Raw genomic sequence first — 21,651 nt, 5'->3', positions numbered from 1 at the left:
TCTAGGAATGAGAATGAAAAGAAGTATATGGTAAAATGTGGGACTTTTTAAAAAGTAGTCTGTAACTGTTACCAAGTTACATCATACCATGAACAGGCTTCATCCAAAGTTTGTCATATTGGGCCCCCACGCTGCATCAGCCATCAGATTTGCTTTTCTTTTGGAAAGCTTTGGTTTTCACTGGTCCCTGGAGAAGCTTAGTGTAGGATGGCAAGTCACTGAACTATTTAGTGGGCGTGAAAATTTGTAACTTGTGCTATCTTAAACCCATGAAAAAAAATTCTTCCATGAGGTAAGTCTTCCTAGAGACTATATATTTTTTGTCTTTTTTTTAAAGATTTTATTTATTTATTTGACGGACACAGCGAGAGTGGGAACACAAGCAGGAGGAGTGGTAGAGGGAGAAGCAGGCCTCCGCCGAGCAGGAAGCCTGATGCGGGGCTCGATTCCAGGAACCTCGGATCATGACCCGAGCAGAAGGCAGACATTTAATGACTGAGCCACCCAGGCGCTGCAGAGACTATATATTTTTTGATTCCCCACTTACACCCAGCCTGGTGTTCAGCGTGTTTTCACTTAAGAGTGCATTTGGGTCCATAAACAACATGAGTTCTCTAATGTGTATTTACCTTAAAATAGACCCATAAATAAAAAATAAACCCTTTGATTAACAAGATCAGTGATCATTTTCTGTGTCGCTGAGATTCTCTCTTCCCTCTCACTGAGGTGTGTTTGCTTGGATGACAAGGAAAGATGGAATGCCCAGCAATTGCTGAAACACAGCTTTATCAGTCCGCAGCCAAAAATGTCTTTATTGGAACAAAGTCCTGAAGGTGAGTCTGTTACCACTCTTTTCTTGAAAGCCTGTTTGACATAAATTATTTTTAAAGAACGCAGAAGCCTAAGGCTGGAACAGACTGCCTGGATCATTTTTTTATCTATTTTATGCTGAGCTGCACATAAATCCATTCATTGCATGTGTACCGTGTGCACAGAACTGTTTTGCCGTCCTGGTTTCCCCAGCCTCGATGGTTGGAGTGTTCGTTGGGGTAGCCTCTCTTAGTGTCAGGTACCCTTCTGGTCCCGTCACCTTACTGCCACGGAAGTAGATTTCCCTGTTGCTGCTCAAGGAACAGATTAAGGAACCTCAGTAGAGCTGGGGATGGGTCAGGAGACCCAGGTTCGGGTTCTGGCTCTATCGAGTAGTCATTCCTTTACTGTGGGTGTGTGTGTCTGTGTGTGTGTGTGTCTGTCTGTGTGTGGTCCGTGTGTGTGTGTGTGTGTGTGTGTGTCTCTCTGACTTAGCCCCGCCCATAACCTGGGTATATTCTACCTACTTGAAGAAGAATGAGGTGGAGAAAAGTGTTGAAGGGTCCGTGCCAGGGAAGAGGTCCTTGTTCAAACTACGGGTTGGGTCCTCTTCTTCCAGCCCTGGCTTTGCTGTTGGGTTTTGCATCTCTCACTATTTTTCTTTTTCTTTTTTTTTTTTTTTTTTTTTAAAGATTTTATTTATTTATTTGAGACAGAGAGAATGAGAGACAGAGAGCATGAGAGGGAGGAGGGTCAGAGGGAGAAGCAGACTCCCTGCCGAGCAGGGAGCCCGATGCGGGACTCGATCCCGGGACTCCAGGATCATGACCTGAGCCGAAGGCAGTCGCTTAACCAACTGAGCCACCCAGGCGCCCTTCTCACTATTTTTCTGATGCCTTGTTTGCCTCTCCCATTTTGTTTTATCTCAGATTCTGGAGGACAAGATTATGTTGAGACTGTTATTCCTAGTAAACAGCTACCCAGTGCCGCATTCTTCAGTGAGACACAGAGACCGTTTTCCCGGTATTTCATTGAGTTTGAAGAATTACAGCTTCTCGGCAAAGGAGCCTTCGGAGCGGTCATCAAGGTGTGCTGTGGAGTTGTGCCCAGGCCCCTCCGAGTTCCTTCTTGGTTCCCTTTCCGCAGACTTAGGGAGCTCTTTTTTGAGAGTGGGGAGAGAAGTAAATATGCCCATTTGAAACTATGATCTTCGTCGCCTTCGCAGAGTTAAAGGCTTTACTTAAAGTCGCAGTGGACACATTAAGAACGCATCATTTCCTCCTCCTTGCTTGATACAGTGCATTAACGAGAAAACCACATGATTCTCCCAGGGCTTAAGTGGAGCCAGGCCCTCTACGTCAAGACCATTTTGCTGTGCTGTGGTTCAGAAAGAAAATTGTCCTTTTGGTCCCATTTGCTTGTAGAGGTGCTGTGGATAAAAGGGCTGCGAGGTTAGAGCTGAGGTGGAATTCACTGGGAAATGGCTCCAAATGGTCTCAGTAGCTTTCACTTTCCAGCTGTTACTGAGAAAGAAAATCAGTGGTGCGTTATGAAGGTGTGCTTTTCTTAGGTTTTCTCTTCTGCTTTCTGGTCTATTTGGGTGACTTGTGATTACCTGCCCTTTGAGAAGGAGATTTCAGCTGTTCTTGTGTAATTTAAGTATTTTGACTTTAGGAGGCCCAGGCTAATATTGTTGATTAAATCCATATAAGACATGTTACCTTTCACAGAATAGAATGGCCCACCATCAAGAGGGCATTTATGCCTGTTGAGGATTCTGAGAGTGTTATTAGGAAGGGTTACTGGTATTACTGTGGAAGGTCTTTTACAACAACCCCCAAAATAAAAAGGTTTTCTGTGGTAATCAGGGACAGAAAGACAATCTTAAGCTTCCCAAAAGGAAGTTAGAGGATCATGGAAAATTTTCAACTTTCTTCATGCAAGTGTAGACATTATAGTTAGGTGGTTAAATAGACCTACTGTGGCAGATATCTTGATTGGGTAATCCCAGTGCTGTTCAGGGGAGTGGGTGATTGATGTATGTATTATTCCTTTAACTCTCGCCGTAATTTTGATCAGGTCCTTTAACTTGTTTGTATTTTCAATTCTTGAACGTGAGACATTATCAAACTCCCATTTCCTTACAAGTACTTAAAAATGATGAGTAGGCTCATATAATGAAAACGTCTAGTAATTTAAGTTCCTAAGTTCTCTTGTGGTTTTTCCCTCTGAGAGGCCACAGCCCTCACATTCCATCTCTCTTTCCGGGTTAGGGTAGGGCATTCTGTTCAGTCATCTGGCATTTCATGAGCAGTTGGCCCCATTATGGTTCAGGTACCTTTCCACTGTAATAAGTGAATCCCTGGGAGTTTGCAGTGTAGTGAGCTCCACACCCCGGTCAATGACTCCAGGCATTCGTGATGTGTTCTGAGACTCAAGGTCGAAGACAGTGCCAAGACTTAACCACTGTTTCCTACTCTATTAATGTTGTAGCAGTAAAAGAACACGGGCCATAGCTTTTTGGAGCATGTTCCATATTTCAGGTTCTGTGCCAGGTGGCTCACAAACCTTGTCTTTCAGTTTCAGGACATTGTTACGAAATAAGTATTATCCCCATTTTTCAGATGAGGGAACTGACCTTCAGAGAAGTCACATAATTTGTATGAGGTTACCTACATGCAGTAAGAGATAAATCAGCATTCATACCTATATCTGTTCTACTCAAAAGCATGGTTTTTTGCCACTTTCCACACAAAGGTAATCTGAAACTCAATTTTATAGTAGTCCTTTCTCATTCTAATTGAAACCTATGAGAATGATGCTTTATTTTGTATTTTGTAATCAACTAGTTCCTCCCTCTGCCCATGGGAGTTGTTCCTTTTCATCACCTCATTTGACCTGCATATTGGGTCCAGAATGTTCTCATGAGCAGAATTTTGTAAAAGTTAACTTCAGTCAACCCAGTGGCATCCTGTGACTGCCCAGGAGAAAGGGTCTCTGTGCAGGTTGTGGAGTCTTTGAAACTTTCTCTTGTATTTTACTTGTCTTTATTTTATTGTGTTCTTAATCACATTATTCTGGTCTTAAAACATATCATCAGTTATAAATCTTAGTAACAAACATCTTAGTACAAACAAAATCAGTGGGCAGTAATTGTGTTGATACCAGTCTCGTTTTACTGAGCCCGTTGCTCAGTGAGGCCTTGGTCATAAGTGGTTTACTCACCTCACGCATTTTATCCTAAAGTCTGTCACCTCTGAGGTGAGGGGAGTGGTGTACATGCAGATGAGAAAATGGAGTTTCAAGGAAATTAAATCATTTGCCCAAGTTTACACTGCTTGATAAGTCCGGAATTAGAAATTGTATTCAGATTAACATTTTTGGAATTTAATTTGTGTTTAGTGACTTGAAGTGTAAAAAAAAAAAAAAAAAGCTTGGAGAGAAACTAAAGTTCTGAAACCTCATATTGACTTTAGAAAATAATTAGTATTTTTTTTTTAAGATTTATTTATTTGATATAGAGGGAGAGACCGTGAGCATGAGCAGGAGGGGCAGAAGGAGAGGGAGAGAGAAGCTCAAGTAGACTCCCTGCTGAGCACAGAGCCAACACAGGGCTGGATCTCATGACCCTGAGACCATGCCCTGAGCCGAAACCAAGAGTCCTCACTTAAGGAATGTACCACCCAGGTGCCCCCAAAATAATTAGTTTTTTTTTTTTTTAAAGATTTTATTTATTTGACAGAGAGAGAGACAGTGAGAGAGGGAACACAAGCAGGGGGAGTGGGAGAGGGAGAAGCAGGCTTCCAGCGGAGCGGGGAGCCCGATGCGGGGCTCGATCCCAGGACTCTGGGATCATGACCTGAGCCGAAGGCAGACGCTTAACGGCTGAGCCACCCAGGCGCCCAGATAATTAGTATTTTTTAAACAGGGTTAAAATAATAATTTCTTAGAATTGAGATATCAGGTGTGATACTGGAAAAGCAGGAATGTAATTGTCGGTAAAATTAATGATTAAAATGGAGGTCATGTTTTCTCCAGGTCTCTTGTTAAACTAAATATAGGTGTCGTTTGGGGTGAGATGTTTCCTACAGATTTCGGCAGTCAAGACTTTATCCAGTGTAAGAAGTCGAACTGTGTGGCTCTGGACTATAGCTGTTGCTTCTCACTGAGAACTCTGGGCTCCCCTTGGGAGGGCATGGGGTGACAGGCTACAAATGCTGGTCTGCGAGGCTCCCAGTGGCTGACGGGCACCGGGTTCCTTCCCCTCCCCTCCCCGCGGCAGGTGCAGAACAAGCTGGACGGCTGCTGCTACGCGGTGAAGCGCATACCCATCAACCCGGCCAGCAGGCACTTCCGCAGAATCAAGGGCGAGGTGACGCTGCTGTCGCGCCTGCACCATGAGAACATCGTGCGCTACTACAACGCCTGGATCGAGAGATATGAGCGGCCGGTGGGCCCGGGGATGCTGCCCCTGGACTCAGACTCGGACTCACGGCCCCAGGCACGGGATGGGCGAGCTTCGTCCCAGCCGCCAGCGCACAACAGTGGCCCCGACGGCCCGGGCAGCTTGGAGGCCGCCGCGCCCCCGCCCATCCTCAGCTCGGTGGAGTGGAGCACGTCGGGCGAGCGCTCGGCCAGCGCCCGCTTCCCCGCCGCGGGCCCGGGCTCCAGCAGCGACGAGGACGAGGACGACGATGAGGACGAGCACGAGGGCGTCTTCCCCCAACCCTTCCTGTAAGAGCATCAGCGGGGGTGCAAGGCCCACGCCCCGGGAGCGGGGATTCTGTTAGAAACCCAGGCTGTCACCATGTTGAGGTACAGAACTGTGTGTTTAGAGAGGAACCAGATTCAGTCCAAAGGGGTTTATTCCCTACAGTCTTTAAAAGATCTCCAAAATCCAGACCCTGGAGAAAGGAAAAATAGAAATTCCTTTCAATACCTCATCATCTTAGTACCATTGATAGAAAGTTTTTAAAGAGCATTCTTTTGGATAAGGGCTTCCAACTCTGGTACATTTAAAAACTAACCTGGAATCTTGACATAGGGCCAACTGCCGTTCTAAAAAGTCAAGAATTAAGATCCTAAAGTTTGTGCATCTCAGAAGCCACCCAGATCCATCTTGACTTTCCTCGTTTGATTTCATCCTATCCAGTTGGATACAGTTGATCTTAACTCTTAGCTATGGAATTATAATAGGGAATTTGATTTCTTTATAATTTCTCCGTTTCTGTTTTTAAGACCTGCTTCAGATTCTGACAGTGATATCATCTTTGAAGATGAGAACAGTAAGAGTCAGAATCAGGTAAATATATAAATAGAAATTACACCGTTTTATCAGGGGTGGGCATGTAAGAAAACAAGTGTTTGTTGTTAGAAGCTCCAGGTGGAACAGTAAAGCCTCACTCTGATAGGCAGATATAGAAACATGATTATTTAATGTATATGCTACGCCTGTGTTTATTTATGGGCCTTAATTTGTCCACATAACCGAACATAACTGCTTTTAGAAGAGAGGAGTAAATTGACATGCTGGTTTTGTTTTGTTTTGTTTCTTTAAATGAAAACTATCTCCTAGAAGATTTGGGGGTACTTGATGTGGTTGGGGTTAGGGATTGATTTAAGTAATTAAAACAGCCTTATTGTAGAGTTCTGTTGTCCTCTATGGTCAATTAATCCAGGTTATTTATTCTCATAAACCATCATCTAGAACAGTGTTTTAGCACTGAGTCATGATCCTGTAACAGGCTATGAAATCAGTTTTCAGGGCCACAACCAACTATTTTAGTGCTGTAGGGAAGAGTGGAGACCGTGCATCACACTAGGAAAGGTAACCTGTTTGTACACCATGTCTCACGTGAGTATGTGAACTGAGTGTGATATAAAATAACATTTCTTCATGTGGACCATGGTCTGAAAAGTTTGAAAAACACTGTTCCAGGCCTTGGACCCCACTCAGTTTTGCATCTTCTGCCCAGACCAGCAGAGCCCCTGAATGCTGGTGCATGGCACTGACAACTAGGAGTGTCCGTTGTTGGTGTAGAGGAAACTTCCATGAGAGGGGGTTGAGTGCCATGACTGTATTTCCAGAAATAAAAACAGAATTACAAGCAGTTATAAGCCTGTATTCATAGTAGATAAAGAAAGGTCTACATGTACACCCTGTTAGATAAGCACTTAAATTAATTGTAAGGTTTGAATGTATTCCCCTGCATTTTTTAGAAGTAATCCCCCCCCCTTTTCTTTTATTAAAAGCACCTTAAAGTCCGTTTGGTTTAAATTTATAAATTATAGGGGCACCTGTTTGGCTCAGTCAGTTAAGCATCTGCCTTTGGCTCAGGTCATGATCCTGGAGTCCCGGGATCAAGTCCCACTTTGGGCTCCCTGCTCAGCAGGGAGTCTGCTGCTCCCTCTGCCCCTCACCCCGCACATGCTCTCTCTCTCTCTCTCAGATAAATAAATAAAATCTTTTAAAAAATTATAAATTATAACCAACTGCTTTGATTTTAGCATTAGTTATGCATTTAATTATTATGAGAGCACCAAATTTATAATCCTGGTTTTGCTCAGTTAAGGGCAACATCCCAGGGGCATTCTAATTGATGAGTGGAAGCCTCCAAGAGATTAACAGTCTTCTACAGATAATCCCCAGGGTATGTAAATGATTCAGGAGTAGAACTTGATTGTTTGCAGAACAGGGGGGCTTTTTTTTTCCTTTGCTAAAGGAAAAATGTTGAGAAATGCTTCCACAAACAAACTGTAAATCAGAAACCACCAAATGCTACCTAATGCTTTTTCCTCAGCCAGTCCTTTTCCCCCAGGTGGTGGTGTTGAGGGGAAATACTTAAAAACATTTATGAGAAGAATGAAAGAACTTTATTTTTTTTTATTTATTGGAGAGACCAGCAGGGGGAGTGGCAGGCGGAGAGAGGAGCAGACTCCCCACTGAGCAGGGAGCCCGATGTGGGGCTTGATCGCAGGACCCTGGGATCATGACCTGAGCCGAAGGCAGATGCTCAACCAACTGAGCCACCCAGGCATCCCCAAAAGAACTGGGGGAAAAAAAAAAGGGACAAGAGTAAGAAAATGAGCTGTATGGGAAGAATAGACTAGCCGTGTGGAAAAGCATTCCAGAAGATCAGTCACAGTTAAGTGGCAGCCGGGTGCTTTTCCCTCAGTGGTACAGCCCCGAGGGCGGTGTGCCTTTTGGTAATATCATCATATTTAAGTTGATTTAGCTAAAGATGGATCTCTCATCTTCTGCTTCCAAAGTAAGCCTACCAGCAAAGAAAGGTATTCCATTAAGTCTGAAACCTTAAAATATTAGCCTGTACACATTCTGCCTTTCTTACCCATAAAAAGATACCCATGGTAAGAAAGAATGGACTTGACTTGGAATCTTTCTGTAGATCGCACAACTGTAATACCTACCTATTTCTTATTTGCCCCCATCATTATGCTATATAGTGACATACCTGTAAACTATACAGTAGAGTCGGGTAATAGCGCAGTTGCCTTTTAAATGCTGGAAGCACCTAAAGGACAGTGGCTGCGTTCTGCTCAGACCTCCCCTCTGAGGCAACAGGATGTCCGGGTGTGTGGCGGGGCGGGCACAAAGGACTTGAGGATGGTGATGGTCATGTCCCATTTATGAGTTCCCCCGCGCTCCTCTTGGATTAGGATGAAGACTGCAGTGGGAAGAGCAGTTGCCATGAAAGTGAGCCATCGGCGGCCGTCGAAGCCGTGCACTACCTGTATATCCAGGTGAGGCCCTGGCGTGCGTGCGGCTCGGGTCACAGCCCCTCCCGGTGGTCGCTGGTGGGGATGTTGCAGGAGGCTAGAGCAAGTAGCAGGAGATGGCATAGGGCCGTGGTTATGGGCTCCGGACTCAGGCTGTGTAAGTTCTCATCCTGGATCCCCCAGTCACAGCGCTCAGGCAAGTTTCTTTTCGCATTCTGTGCGCATCCAGCCATCTCAGTGACTTGTGAAGAGTAAGAGAAATCACATCTTTAAGAACACTCTGCCTCCCCCGCAAGTGAATAGGGCCATGGGGCCTTAAGAGTATTTGCAGTCCTGTCGGTAAGTAGGCAGATCTTTAAATGTCAGACACAGTGGTATGTGCCAGAAGCAAAGCCTCAGACAAGTGTGGTGTTTCCAAAGAGACTAATTAGGTGGCTGCTTTTAATTATTCCATAATATAAGTATCTCTGAGATACCACTCAAACACAGGATAAAGCATTTGTCCTCTAAACCACTAACTGTTAAGTCTGTACTCCGTGCATTCAGTCTCTGGACAGCTATGAGTCAGAAGGACATAGGGGAGGTGAGTCTGGAGGTGTGGTAGGATCACAGTCTGGGAATCACCAGCCCTCGTGAGGGCTCGAGGATGAGTCAGAATCTGGAGGTGGTTATTCAGAGCATGAGGGGATGGTCCTCTCTTTAAAAACAGTGAAATCCTTCTTCATGAGAGATCTCAACTCTGGCACTGGTTTGAAACCCATAGGCCAGTTTCATAAATCAAAGGCTACGTGCTGATTGAAGATGTAAATGATACTGCATTGTTTTCTGATACATTAATATTTAAGAAGGGGTGAGAAAGAGACTTGTCCTGGATGTTTGGATATTTATAATGTTTTGCTCTAGACCTGAAGGTCATTGTCGATAATTCAAAGTATAAACGAGAAAGGCTCTTGACATCATTAGATTTTTAATTAGCCTTTCTTGGAAATTTGGGTTTGGAAACAATCGTGTAAAAGAAATAAAATTTTACTTAATTCTGTTTTTTCATTATTTGAAAAAAAAATTATTTATGATAAAAATTTTAAACAAGTCTTATTTTTTAATGAATAATAATAATAAAAATTAAAATGGTTATGTTGGGGTGCTGTGATAATGCTTCTTTCCCCCCAATTTTTCAAATACTGTTGGTTTCTTTTCTCAAAAAAAACCTAAGCCTTGCCTTTAACTACTTAAAATCCACAGTGCATGTTTTAAAATGGAGGATTACATTAATTGCCATTGTCTACCTTAATTGAAACCCTATACAATCAAATGCTGCCTGATTTGTTTTTGTCCCCAGATGGAGTACTGTGAGAAGAGCACTTTGCGTGACACCATTGACCAGGGGCTATATCAAGACACCATCAGACTCTGGAGGCTTTTTCGAGAGATTCTGGATGGACTGGCATATATCCATGAGAAAGTAAACTTTATAACATTTCATGCCTGAAAACTTACGTTTATATAAAACTTATGACAAAAAAATATTGTGAGATTGGAGAAAAACAGAAACAGAGGGAAAGTTATGGGCATATTGAAATTTATTTTTATAGGTCAGACATGTCAAAAGACAAAATAGTATAAGGTATCAAAGTTCAAAGAAAAGATTGAAGATTAGGACAGGGGTCAGCAAACTGTGGCCATGGGGTCAAACCAACCTCTGCCTGCTTTTATACAGCCCGTGAGCTAAGAATGGCTTTTACATTTTTTTAAAAAAGATTTTATTTATTTGGCAGAGAGAGGGAACACAAGCAGGGCAAGCAGGAGAGGGAGAAGCAGGCTCCCCACCAAGCAGGGAGCCCAACGTAGGGCTTGATCCCAGGACCCTGGGATCACAACCTGAGCCAAAGGCAGATGCTTAACGAACTGAGTCACCCAGGCACCCCTACATTTTCTTTAAATTTTTTTCATTTTTTAAGTAGGCTCCGTACCTAGCATGGAGCCCAGTGCAGGGCTTGAACTCAAAATCCTGAGATCAAGACCTGAGCTGAGATCAAGAGTTGAATACTTAATTAACTGAGACACCAAGATGCCCAGCTTTTACATTGTTAAAGGATCATAAAAAAAAAAAATCAAAAGGAGAATATTTCATAACACATGAAAACTCTGTGAAATTCAAATTTTAGTGTCCACCATAAACTTTTATTAGAACAGGGCCATGCATGGGGCGCCTGGGTGGCTCAGTCAGTTAAGCGTCTGCCTTCGGCTCAGGTCATGATCCCAGGGTGCTGGGATCGAGCCCCGCATTGGGCTCCCTGCTCCACGGGAAGCCTGCTTCTCCCTCTCCCACTCCCCCTGCTTGTGTTCCCTATCTCGCTGTCTCTCTCTGTCAAATAAATAAATAAAATCTTTAAAAAAAAAAAAAGAACAGGGCCATGCTTGTTTGTTTACATATTGCCTACGGTTGTGTCTGTGTTATAGCTGTGGGTTGAATAGTTGTAACAGAGACTGTATGGCCCATAACGTGTAAAATATTTATCTGGCCCTTTAGAAAAAGAGTTCTCCAACCTCTGAGTTAAGTGGAAATGTTTCAACACACATAAAGTGCAAGGGCGATTCCTTGAGTTGTTTAGAATAAAGTGAGTGTGATTAATAAAGGCCCAGTTATTTGATTCTACTTGGCTTAGTCCTGTCCTTCCTAGGGCCATGGCCAGAAAGTCATCTAGCAAGGGTAGAGATGAGACTGAGAAACACAGCTCACCACAATTTATAAAGCTAGAAATTGTCATGACAATGTAAATGCTAATGGATCTAGCTTCAGGATGAAACACTACTTACATTTTAAAAATGGGATTATCTAATGCATTGGGCATTGTAAATACGTTTTTTTCCTTTGCATAATTTTCTTTAACCTTAGAATGTTTTCACTGTCCTATATTTATACTAAAAAGCTAGGACTGTAATTTACACACCTAGTTTATAAATGATTTGGTGGGGTAAGCTTGCAAGGTTGGAAATCAAAATGAATTCTAATGATGGCCTTTAGAACTCTGTACTGTGGTATCACCCGGGGTACTAGAACTGTGCGCATGTGCACTCTTCCTCTACATCTTAATTTGCTCAGCATCTGCTAATCATCTGCTGGGTATGTAATGCTGTGCCACATCTAGAAATGCAGACACACACAAGCATATAGCAAACCCCATACTTGAAAGGGACTTGTTCTTTTTTGAAGGAGCCAAAATTTACCTTCATGTAACAGTAAGGAGATCATACAATAAAGTGTTTTTATTATTTTAATTATTTCCTATATTACAGTACCTGAAACGGTAAGCATCATAAGGATGCCATTAGGAAGGGCAGAAAGCCAAGTTCATGTAACAGTTAATCATTGAGCACTTATGTGTGTGCTGGGGATGCAAGTTGAATTAGAATCACTCTGAAAGGCTTTGTAGGGGAGTTGGCACTTGGAACTGTTGGCACAATTCAAGTGAGTGGAGAAAACAAGAATTTTTGAAGCAGGGGAAATAGTGTGAAGAGAGGAATAGGAGAAGGAATGAAAATGGTGTGTGTCTCCCCAACCAGAGATGCAGCAGGATTTTGTGATGCCACAGAGAGAAAGAGATTGGGAACCTGGTGGAGGGGGCCCTTGGATGCCACCAGGGAACCATTTGGGTTTGACTTCTCTAGGACCACCAGCAGGTGGACGGGGAGATGGTTGCAAGGTCATTGGCAGGACAGTCAGGGGCAAGTGGAGAGGCCAAGACAGTCTGGGCCAGTGTGAGGGAGAAGACCTCATCTGCATCTGCAAAGGTTGGCCTTTGAAATGAGGAAACAGGTGAACCATAAACTGTGCTTGGGAAACAGTTCTTTGCTCTCTTCCATCAGGGAATGATTCACCGGGATTTGAAGCCTGTCAACATTTTTTTGGACTCCGATGACCATGTAAAAATAGGTGATTTTGGTTTAGCGACAGACCATCTAGCCTTCACTGTGAGTATTTTTCAGATTAGACTATGCCTAAAAAATGGACCCGGGTGCCTTGATTATCCTGTCTTACAACACTTTCATGGTTATGAGTTGATTGAACTCTGCTCTGTAATCCCCAAGAAATTCTGCAAGTCTGAAGGGGTGAGCCACAAATGATCCTTAAGGCTTTGAAAGGATGAATACATTGTAGTGAGGATGTTCCACTTGAGAGACATAAAATTATTGGTTTGTGGATGATATTTAGGTCAAAGGCATATAATACTTTATGAAATAATTTGGTCGTTTGGTCTACCATGCCAGCCACTGGGCTAGATGCTTTACCCTTGAGGGGCTTTTCGTTAGTTTAAGGAAATAGAGCTCAAAAAACCATGGAACACCAGAAGAACTAGTCCTAGACATCATTATAGAATAGTTGCCAGAAAGGCAATATAAAGAAATTAGCATTTTGGATGGGCCTTAAAGGATGGGTGGGAGTCCAGCAGGCTGAGATTGAAGGCAGACCAGGGCAAGAGATCTGAAAGAGAGAGAACAGCATAAGCAAAGGCCCTGGGGTGAACAGACATGACTGTTGGGAGGCCAGCATGTGGTCTGGTTGGTTAAAACTGTGAAGCGTTAGGGGAGCAGTGAGGATGCTGGAAAGTTGGGGAGTCTTATAGGTGGCAGGCCTTAAGTGCCGGAGGAAGAGTCTTATAAGTCAGAGTTACTAGGCACAAAATCTCTAGTACACATCATTAATTCTAAGGGTGGTCGGAAATTTAGATCAGTGTAAGAACAACCATAGGGACAAAACTGAAGGTGAGGTTAGGAGTGGAGAGGGAGAAAATGGAAGGGGGACAGTGAGGGCGTGGTCCTGAGCAGAACAGCGGGGCATTTTGAAGAGTGCTAAGACCAAGGAAGGACCTTATGAAGGGCATCTTGATCCCCAAACCAAAGAATTTAACCTAATATCTGGAGGCTGTAGTAGTGGGTAGATAAAGGCACAGGCTGAGGAGGCCCCTTGACCAGGGCTGTAATCCTTTCCCTGCCACTTCTTTGTGTTGTGACCTTGGGCAGGTTAGTTAACCTCCCGGTACCTCAACTATATGACGTGCCTGATGCTAGAACCTACTTCCGAGAGTTGGCAGCAGGATAAAATGAGAGTACAGGTAAAGCCCCCAGAATAGTGCCTGCTGTTGAGAATGTGAAAGATGCTGTTACGCATGGTGGTGCCTGTGATAGGAGCCCGTGGAGTGGTGATTCAGGGTAGTATGTGAGATGGTGCTGTCACGGATACAGCTGAGAAAGGCAAGGCCATCTGAGAGGGGCTGGCAATGACAGTGGAGAAGATTTGGTGACCAGCCTCTAGGAGAGAGGAATAAACATGGACCCACATCAGGGAACAGCAGTGGGAAAGTTAGAAAGTGAGTTTGTGGTGGTTGTTCATATGCTCTGAATCTTCCTAGTAAATAGATTCTGCTTTGGCATTCGCAATGTGAAAATAAATTGGTTTCTCTTTTGGGGCTTTCTGCCCTGAAGGAGGAGTTCCTCCGTGACCTGCCCTCCTTCACCTTCTTGATCTCAGGGGGGTTTCCGGGGAGTCCCGCGTTAGCAGGCTAACTAAACTAAAACTGTGGAGAGCACAGAAAAAGCATTATTGTAGTTACTCTGTTTTCTGTGTGTAGTTTTTTAGTCAGTCTTGATTTAGAAATCGAGAGGCCATTCCTGTGGAATAACGTAACATTTTAATAGTGATAGTTGGCTGACTTGTATTTTTTTAGGCTGACGGCAAGCAAGATGATACGGCAGATCACTTGATTAAATCAGACCCCTCAGGTAAATCCAGAAGACTGTGTATTCAATTAATGGATTAAAAAGAGACCACAAAGGTTTTCTTCCCTTATTTTCTCTCTTTCTCTTTTTTTTTTTTTACACATAAAAAAACTGCAAATACAATGTATACCACCTGAGGAGCTTGGAGATACATATATACCCATGAAACCATCCACCTCAATCTATCATATCCATAACCTTCAAGTTCCTCCTGCCCTCTTAATTATTATTATTATTATTATTATTTAATTTTGTGACAGGAACACTCAACATAAGATCTGTTCTCTTAGGAAAATTTTAAGTATGCCACACAGTACAAAATTTCTTAATCCGAAACCTGTTTTCCATCTGTAAAGATTTTATTCTAAAGCAGATTACAATTACTCGTTAAAATTAACAAAATCATGAACATGCTTTAGTTTTTTCCCCTCTTCACTATATTGACTGTTCCTCGAAATTTCAAGAAATTAGAGCTTCAGTTAGAATAATTGGCTCTCCTGGATAGAGTTACACTTTGACCCCACACAGTAATGTGAGGTTACCTCATGACCTGGGACGTCTGGGATCTTCTATCTGTACCGCCCCTCTGCAACAGCAAAGACCTCCTGTGGCCATACGTGACTTCGGGTTAATCCCTCGGTGAAACGCATGCTGCTCCTTCCTCTGAAGGCAGTGAACAGTTAACAGATCATGCCTCACTCCTAAGAACTCCCTCCCCCCTTTTTAAATAAAAATTTGCCTTACCTCTTAAGCCCCATTATGAGAAAGGTTTCCCTTTGTCTTGTTCCACGCAGGTCATTTGACTGGGATGGTTGGTACTGCTTTATATGTAAGCCCAGAGGTCCAGGGAAGCAGTAGACCCACGTACAACCAGGTAAAGGGGAAGCTTTCTGGGAAGGGGAGGTCTCTAGAGGGAGATAGTAGTAAGACATCAAGATCACAGCGTTTGGTGTTAATTACCAACAGAAATAGGGAACATTCATTCCCTTGATAGATATCCACACTTATATTGAGTTGACGATTCCACCGAAGCTGGCCCTGTTGCTAAGGACCTTATAGTCCATCCATCCAAAGAGGATTTGCACTAATCTCGGTCCTAAGCTAGGCCCCAGGAATACAGAGAACAGGACAGTTGGCTAATAAGACAGGTGTCTTATTCCAGCCCTTGGGGAGTTTAGCCTTTGGTGGATGAAACAGGCAATAAACAAGTGAAAAAAATAAAATAATCACAAATTGTTAAGAAAAGAAATGGACGCCAGTGACCAGAGAAAAATAGGGGCATCATCTTCAGATAAACTGACCAGAGAAGGCTTCCCCAAGAGGATGGCTTTAAAGATAAAGAAGGGAAAGCCACATGAAGGTGGGAGCTGAGGAAAAAAGGGTATGCAGAAGAAATAGCATGCATAAGGAGAAAACTCTGAGTGAGCACTCCCTTCGCACTTGGAGATGATCAAAAGGAACGTCCAAGCAGCTACAGCGTGGTGAGCGATGGGGGAGAGAGGCATGAAGTGAAGCTGGAAAGGAAGACCGGGGTCAGATGATGCAGGGCCAGCTGAGTCATGGTAAGGAGTGTGCACCGGGAGCCACCGCAGGGTCTTGAGCAAGAGAGTTTGCTCCATCTGCGGCTGGAGGCTTTGCGGAAGTCAGGTGGGGTGGCTGCTAGCTGGAACCAGAGTGGTGGCAGTAGCAATGGGGAGACGTGTGCTCGAGTAAGAGACATGGAGGGGAGTTGCCAGGCATTCCTGGTGGAGCAGATGTTGGGAAAAGGAAGGATGATAGGACAGTGCTCAGGTTTCTGATGGAGCAGCTGGGAGCAGGCTAGTTGACCAAGATGGGGAGAGACAGAGGAGGAGACAGAAGGAAAATTCCATTTTGGGGGGCATGTTCATTTGGAAATGCCTGATGAGAGATCCAGTTAGAGATGTCCAGTAGGTTATTGAAGGCTCAGGACTTGAGTTCAGAAGAAAGGTCCGAATCAAAGGTATCCGTTTGGGACTCATCGGTGCACGGATGGGATTTAAAGCCATGAGACCGGATGGGATCCCTTAGGGTGAGAGTGTAAAGCTAAATTTCAAAAATATGTTAGGCAGTTCACATCAGAGCATAATTTTAAGGCTCACGGTGAAACCCAAGTATGGGTTTCAGTTCTGACAAGAAGCTCTGGGCAGTGACATGGAGTTATACAGACCACCAAATACCCAGCGGGCGTGGTGGGCGGGGAACTCCTCGGAGCTCAGTTTGCAAGATGTTAGGAAATTCTTAGAGGCTCTTTCAACCCTTTGCCTGAGCATTTACCCCCTTTGAAATTTACCCAGAGGAAACAACAACATCCGAAAAGATGGGTATGAAAGGGGTTCATGACAGCATTATTCAGAACAGTGAAAAATACCGGTGTTTAAAAATGAATGGTTAAATAAATTATGAGACTTCCATGTAATTGAGTACAGTATGTCATTAAAATCATGTTTTAGCAAAATGAAAACTATTCATGCTACCTTAAGGGAATAAAAGTTACAAAATGTATGGTTCTAGTTTTATTGTGTGTGTGCGCGTGTGTGTGTGTGCGTGCGCGCGCGCGCATTTAAAAAAACCTCGGGAGGGGGGCGGCTATCTCTGACATACAGTAGTAAATATCCTTGAGCAGTGGGATGATGAGTGAGTGCTGTTTTTCTTTGTGCTTCTCTGGATGTTTCACATTTTCTATAGCCAATGTGTAGGAAATGCCACAGCAGATGTTTGTTTTTAAGGCTTGGGAGGTCACTGGTGATAATTAGAGTCTCTCCTACTAATCCTTGAGTCCAAATTCATGCCGGAGTTGCCCTTGAACGTGGCTTGTGTGCCTGTGAGCAGTTGGCTGGGAACAGTCTTCCCCTCAGCAGGACTGTGCCGCCTTCTGCTCATCATCCTTGCCTCAGCATCTCCCTACCTGACACTCTGCACGGACTCGCCCCTTTTCTTTTTTAGTTGCATTTCCGTGTTCTGTTAGGACTAGTCACATGATCTCTCTGTGGAGCCATTTTTCTGTCTTCATGGGTATGGCTTAGCAGTCAGCAGTTGACCTCTGCTGTCAACAGCAGGTTTTGGTCTGCGTTCCACTTTCGAGATGATTTGTAAAGGTGCAAAGCAGATTCCTTTGACAGGTCTCAGTTGTCCTTGCTCTTTATTTATTTATTTTTTTTAAGATTTTTTTTTTTTTTTTTTTTTAATTTGACAGGGAGAGACACAGTGAGAGCGGGAACACAAGCAGGGGGAGTGGGAGAGGGAGAAGCAGGCTTCCCGCGGAGCAGGGAGCCCGATGTGGGGCTCGATCCCAGGACCCTGGGATCATGACCTGAGCCAAAGGCAGACGCTTAACCGACTGAGCCACCCAGGCGCCCCTGTCCTCGCTCTTTAGTGATTACTCTCAGTGTTTAGCCAGTGATTTTCTATGTCTGTGTATATAGCTAAACCAGTGACAATGAATTTTCAAGGGAAGTGTTGAGACGTCATACCAAATATTTTATCTGTACTTTATACCTGTGTTGTTGTTGTTGTTGTTTTTTAGAAGAAATCAAGTTTTTTTTTTTTTCCTGGTGTGGCTTGTTTTTCCCTTATGCAAACTTGTTTCCAGCTAACAGTGCTCGTCGTCTAATTCCTTGATAAATGACATATTCATTTATCAAGGAATTCATTCATTCAAGGCTGTCTAAATACAGTTCCTTTTACTCCCTAGAAAGTGGATCTCTTCAGTCTGGGAATTATCTTCTTTGAGATGTCCTATCACCCCATGGTCACGGCCTCGGAAAGGATCTTTATTCTCAACCAACTCAGAGATGTACGTATCAGATATTTTAATGCCTCAATTTCCAGCACCCAAATCTTAGCATGGACATCAGAATTTAATGCAGGGTATTTTTCTGGTATTTATAATATGAAAGAGGCAGTCTTACTATGACCTATATTTCTATATTTTTTTTAAGATTTTATTCATTTTAGAGAGAGAGAAAGAGTGCCTGCCAGTGCAAGTGGGGGCCGGGGGGTCGGCAAAGGGGAAGGGAGAGAGAGAATCTCCACTTGCGGTACGGGGCTCTGTCTCACCACCCTGAGATCACAACCTGAGCTGAAATCAAGAGTCAGACACTTAACTAACTGTGCCACCAGGTACGGCCCCCCTCCCTTGGTTTTAAAACAAAGGAGGGATCCAGAAATTCTGCAGATACCAATATAGTTGCAACAATGGGAATAGGTTATAAGGATAATGGATATTTAGTTCTAGAAATTAAAGGTTCCAACTTAGTGGATGTGGTGGTAATGCCTAAACAATACCTCCATGCCCAGACGTTAAAAAGGGTCTGAGGAAGATGTCAGCCGCTCGACTTTTTTTTGCCCAGTGAAATCTCCCTCTGTGCTCTTGGGATTAATCCTTGCCTCAGTTATTGCCCAAACTACAAGGGACTAACGTTACCAGTGCATGAGGCCAAGGAAGCCCACTGCAAACAGCACTAGGATGAAAGTAGAGAGGAAGGTCCAGGTGAGGGTGATGGAGATTTGCAATTCATGAGCAAGAGATGCGAAGAGCCTTCTTTTTTCCTGAGCTACAGTCCTCTACACCGACACTAAAAACACTCCTCTAGGTATTTTTGAAAACTGTTGAATTATTTCCAGTACAGCATGGACCGTGGTGTTCACAAAGTTTGGAGATAAGTGAAGTGATTACCATGTCCTTGCCTTGACTTGGAATGCTCCTACAGAATTAGGTCCTGGATGAAGTGGCTTTCTTTAGTCTAAAATCCATGTTTGTTCCCTCATTTCAAGAATATCTAAACTGTAAAAAGAAAAAAATCAAAAAACCAAAGTGGTGGGCGCCTGGGTGGCTCAGTCGGTTAAGCGACTGCCTTCGGCTCAGGTCATGATCCCGGAGTCCCGGGATCGAGTCCCGCATCGGGCTCCCTGCTCAGCGGGGGGTCTGCTTCTCCCTCTGACCCTCCCCCATCTCATGCTCTCTCTCTCTCTCTCATTCTCTCTCTCAAATAAATAAATAAATAAAATCTTTAAAAAAAAAAAAAAAACCAAACTGGCAAGTTCATGTTATGACTGAGATCTTATTTAACAGAAAGGTGAGAGCTTTTCAGCAGGTAGAGGTTTCAGTATTAATGTTTTTTGTTTGCTCTTTGTTGGTGCTTTGGTGTTTTTTTGCCTCTTTTCATCTGTGTGTCTACTAAAGTTACTTTGTCTTCCTCTGAAATCATTCGATTTTAAAATACTTTGTCCAGTGCTTTCTATCTCCGAGTCTGTCACTTGGGTCACGTTTGTATTAAAATAACATGTATGTACTTGGAACAATGGGCATTGGGTTTCAAGAAGGTATCACTTTGAGTCTTACCTTTTCATTTCTGTCTTTGATTTTCTTACCTCTGGGGAATAAATGCTCTCACTGTGGCAGTTTGCCAAGCACTTGCTGATTTGAATATTATAATCTTTTAGCCCACTTCGCCTAAGTTTCCAGAAGACTTTGATGGTGAAGAGCATACAAAGCAGGTAATTTTCTGATGGTTTCATTACAGTGTCTTCACTCCTGGGTTTTAATCACTGTTTTTCTTTTTCAGTTAGTCATCTTCTGCCACTCACTCTCTCGTGCCCTGGGAACAGTGTGGGGAAAAAATATCAAAAGGTGAAATGCTTAAAATGTTATTAGACTTGAAACATACCAAAAAAAAAAACCGCCAAGGACTGGCCCAGAAAATTAGCAAACTCCAGGGTTCTTTTGTGTGGTTCATTGTGCTTCTGAAGTGCTGTTTGGAACCTTGGCTTCGCTATCGGAGGAGGAGAGAATGCTTTTAGATTTCATTACTTTAGAGAAACCTTGGAACTATTCAAGAAAAGAAAAATACAATTTAAAACTATAATTTTGTTCCATTTTGTAGTTAAAGTAGCTCAGATTGTAAAGGGGAAGACTAGTCAGTCTGATGTGAATAGTATTTTAAAGTAAAATGCTTTCTCCTCCGTGCTAGAAATATCTGAGTATGCGTGTATGTGACTCCTGTCATGGGGTCTGTGGCACCCAGCTGATTTGAATGAATAATGGGGAGTGAGTTTGTGTCTTGTGCCTCTGGTGTGCATTGCTTTTTCGTGCTTGGCGGTTTGTCATGGTGAAGCCTTCTGTGGCTGATACTCCTGGCGTATGGAAATTTATTCCTGAAACTGACTTTTCTTAATTATAATCAAGGCAAACTCCCTTATTTAAATCACTAATGTTGAGGACAGAAACCCAGCTAGAGTATGGCATTAGTTTGCAACTTCTTGCTTATTGGTGATGTATCCGGTTGGACGAGTCACTTAACTAATCGAGACTTTAATTTTCCTCACCTGTCAAATAAAAGGATTAAGTACCTTTTATTTATATCAGCACTGGCATCCTATAATTCGGTAGTATTTAACATGACATTTATTTATGGCGAGAAGGATCCGTTCTGCCTCGTCTGTTCTGTTAGTGAAGGATCACCGGATAATACACCGTGTTACATTTCTGCTTCTTTAGTTTGCTATTATCACTGAGTTTTTTAAAAAAGATTTTATTTACTTATTCATGAGAAACAGAGGCAGGGGCAGAGGCAGAGGCAGAAGGAGAAGCAGGCTCCCTGCAGAACAGGGAGCCCGATGCGGGGCTCGATCTCAGGACCCCGGGATCATGACCTGAGCCAAAGGCAGACGCTTAATAAGTGAGCCACCCAGGCGCCCCTGTTATCATTGATTTGAACGGAGTTGTTTCCTGTGTTTCCAGATGTCATGAATAAATGTTCATTTCATAGCCTCTCCCTGTAACACGGTCAGTCTTACTCAGTAGTCCCACATGTTGGCAGCTGTGGGGTCTGTTTTCTTAAGCTATAGACACGAGAGCAACTGTACAAACCATTTCTCTCGATAATGATCGCTCGCCTCTCACAGGTACGTACTCCGTGTGTTTGGGCTGGAATGACTTGGTCCCTGGACCACAACCCCTGCTCCCCAATACATCACGGTCGTTGCTTTTTATCTGAAAGGAGGCAGCCTAGAAAGTGCTTCTATACCGAATAACACGAGTGTTGCTCCACAACAGAAAGAGAGCAGTGTAATGGGGTCTGTATTGCTGAATAGGGTATTATTTTTACCAGTTTAATTTAATATAGCTTTTCATAAAAGCTGTATCCTGTCAGTTCCTTTCTTATGTGTGTTAATTTCTTCTTTACATGTGTGTTAATCTCAGCCTAAGACAGGGGTAAGCGTTGGGAGGGCCGCTGGGAGAGAGTGTATTAAAAACACATAATTAGAAGATACTTAATAAATTTGACCTAAAAGTTGAGATGTTTC

The 21,651-nt window shown here is 43.4% G+C and overlaps 1 protein-coding gene across 12 annotated transcripts in view; it reads left to right on the top strand.

Moving 5' to 3' along the window:
* The window catches only part of EIF2AK4 (eukaryotic translation initiation factor 2 alpha kinase 4), a 109,015-nt gene that overhangs the window by 50,749 nt on the left and 36,615 nt on the right, over positions 1 to 21,651 (top strand). For 11 of the 12 annotated variants that reach the window (XR_010405060.1, XR_010405058.1, XR_010405059.1 and 8 more), the window contains 11 exons: positions 727 to 833; positions 1,740 to 1,897; positions 5,093 to 5,544; positions 6,049 to 6,112; positions 8,488 to 8,571; positions 9,887 to 10,009; positions 12,415 to 12,519; positions 14,274 to 14,328; positions 15,120 to 15,199; positions 18,038 to 18,139; positions 19,789 to 19,842. Coding sequence is in view for 9 of the 12 variants with exons in the window: in XM_045900373.3 (XP_045756329.1) it covers positions 727 to 833; positions 1,740 to 1,897; positions 5,093 to 5,544; positions 6,049 to 6,112; positions 8,488 to 8,571; positions 9,887 to 10,009; positions 12,415 to 12,519; positions 14,274 to 14,328; positions 15,120 to 15,199; positions 18,038 to 18,139; positions 19,789 to 19,842 (1,384 nt within the window). In the remaining 3 variants the exon portion in view is untranslated. The remainder of the gene's footprint in view (positions 1 to 726; positions 834 to 1,739; positions 1,898 to 5,092; positions 5,545 to 6,048; positions 6,113 to 8,487; positions 8,572 to 9,886; positions 10,010 to 12,414; positions 12,520 to 14,273; positions 14,329 to 15,119; positions 15,200 to 18,037; positions 18,140 to 19,788; positions 19,843 to 21,651) is intronic. The other variant, XM_064570690.1, reaches the window with a different exon arrangement.

Source organism: Mirounga angustirostris, unplaced genomic scaffold, assembly GCF_029215605.1.
Source record: "Mirounga angustirostris isolate CCGP_5_RB_7025 unplaced genomic scaffold, mMirAng1.0.hap1 SCAF_9, whole genome shotgun sequence".
Lineage (NCBI taxonomy): Eukaryota > Metazoa > Chordata > Mammalia > Carnivora > Phocidae > Mirounga > Mirounga angustirostris.
The sequence above is the reverse complement of the archived record's forward strand: the minus strand, read 5'-3'. Positions and strand labels throughout refer to the sequence as shown.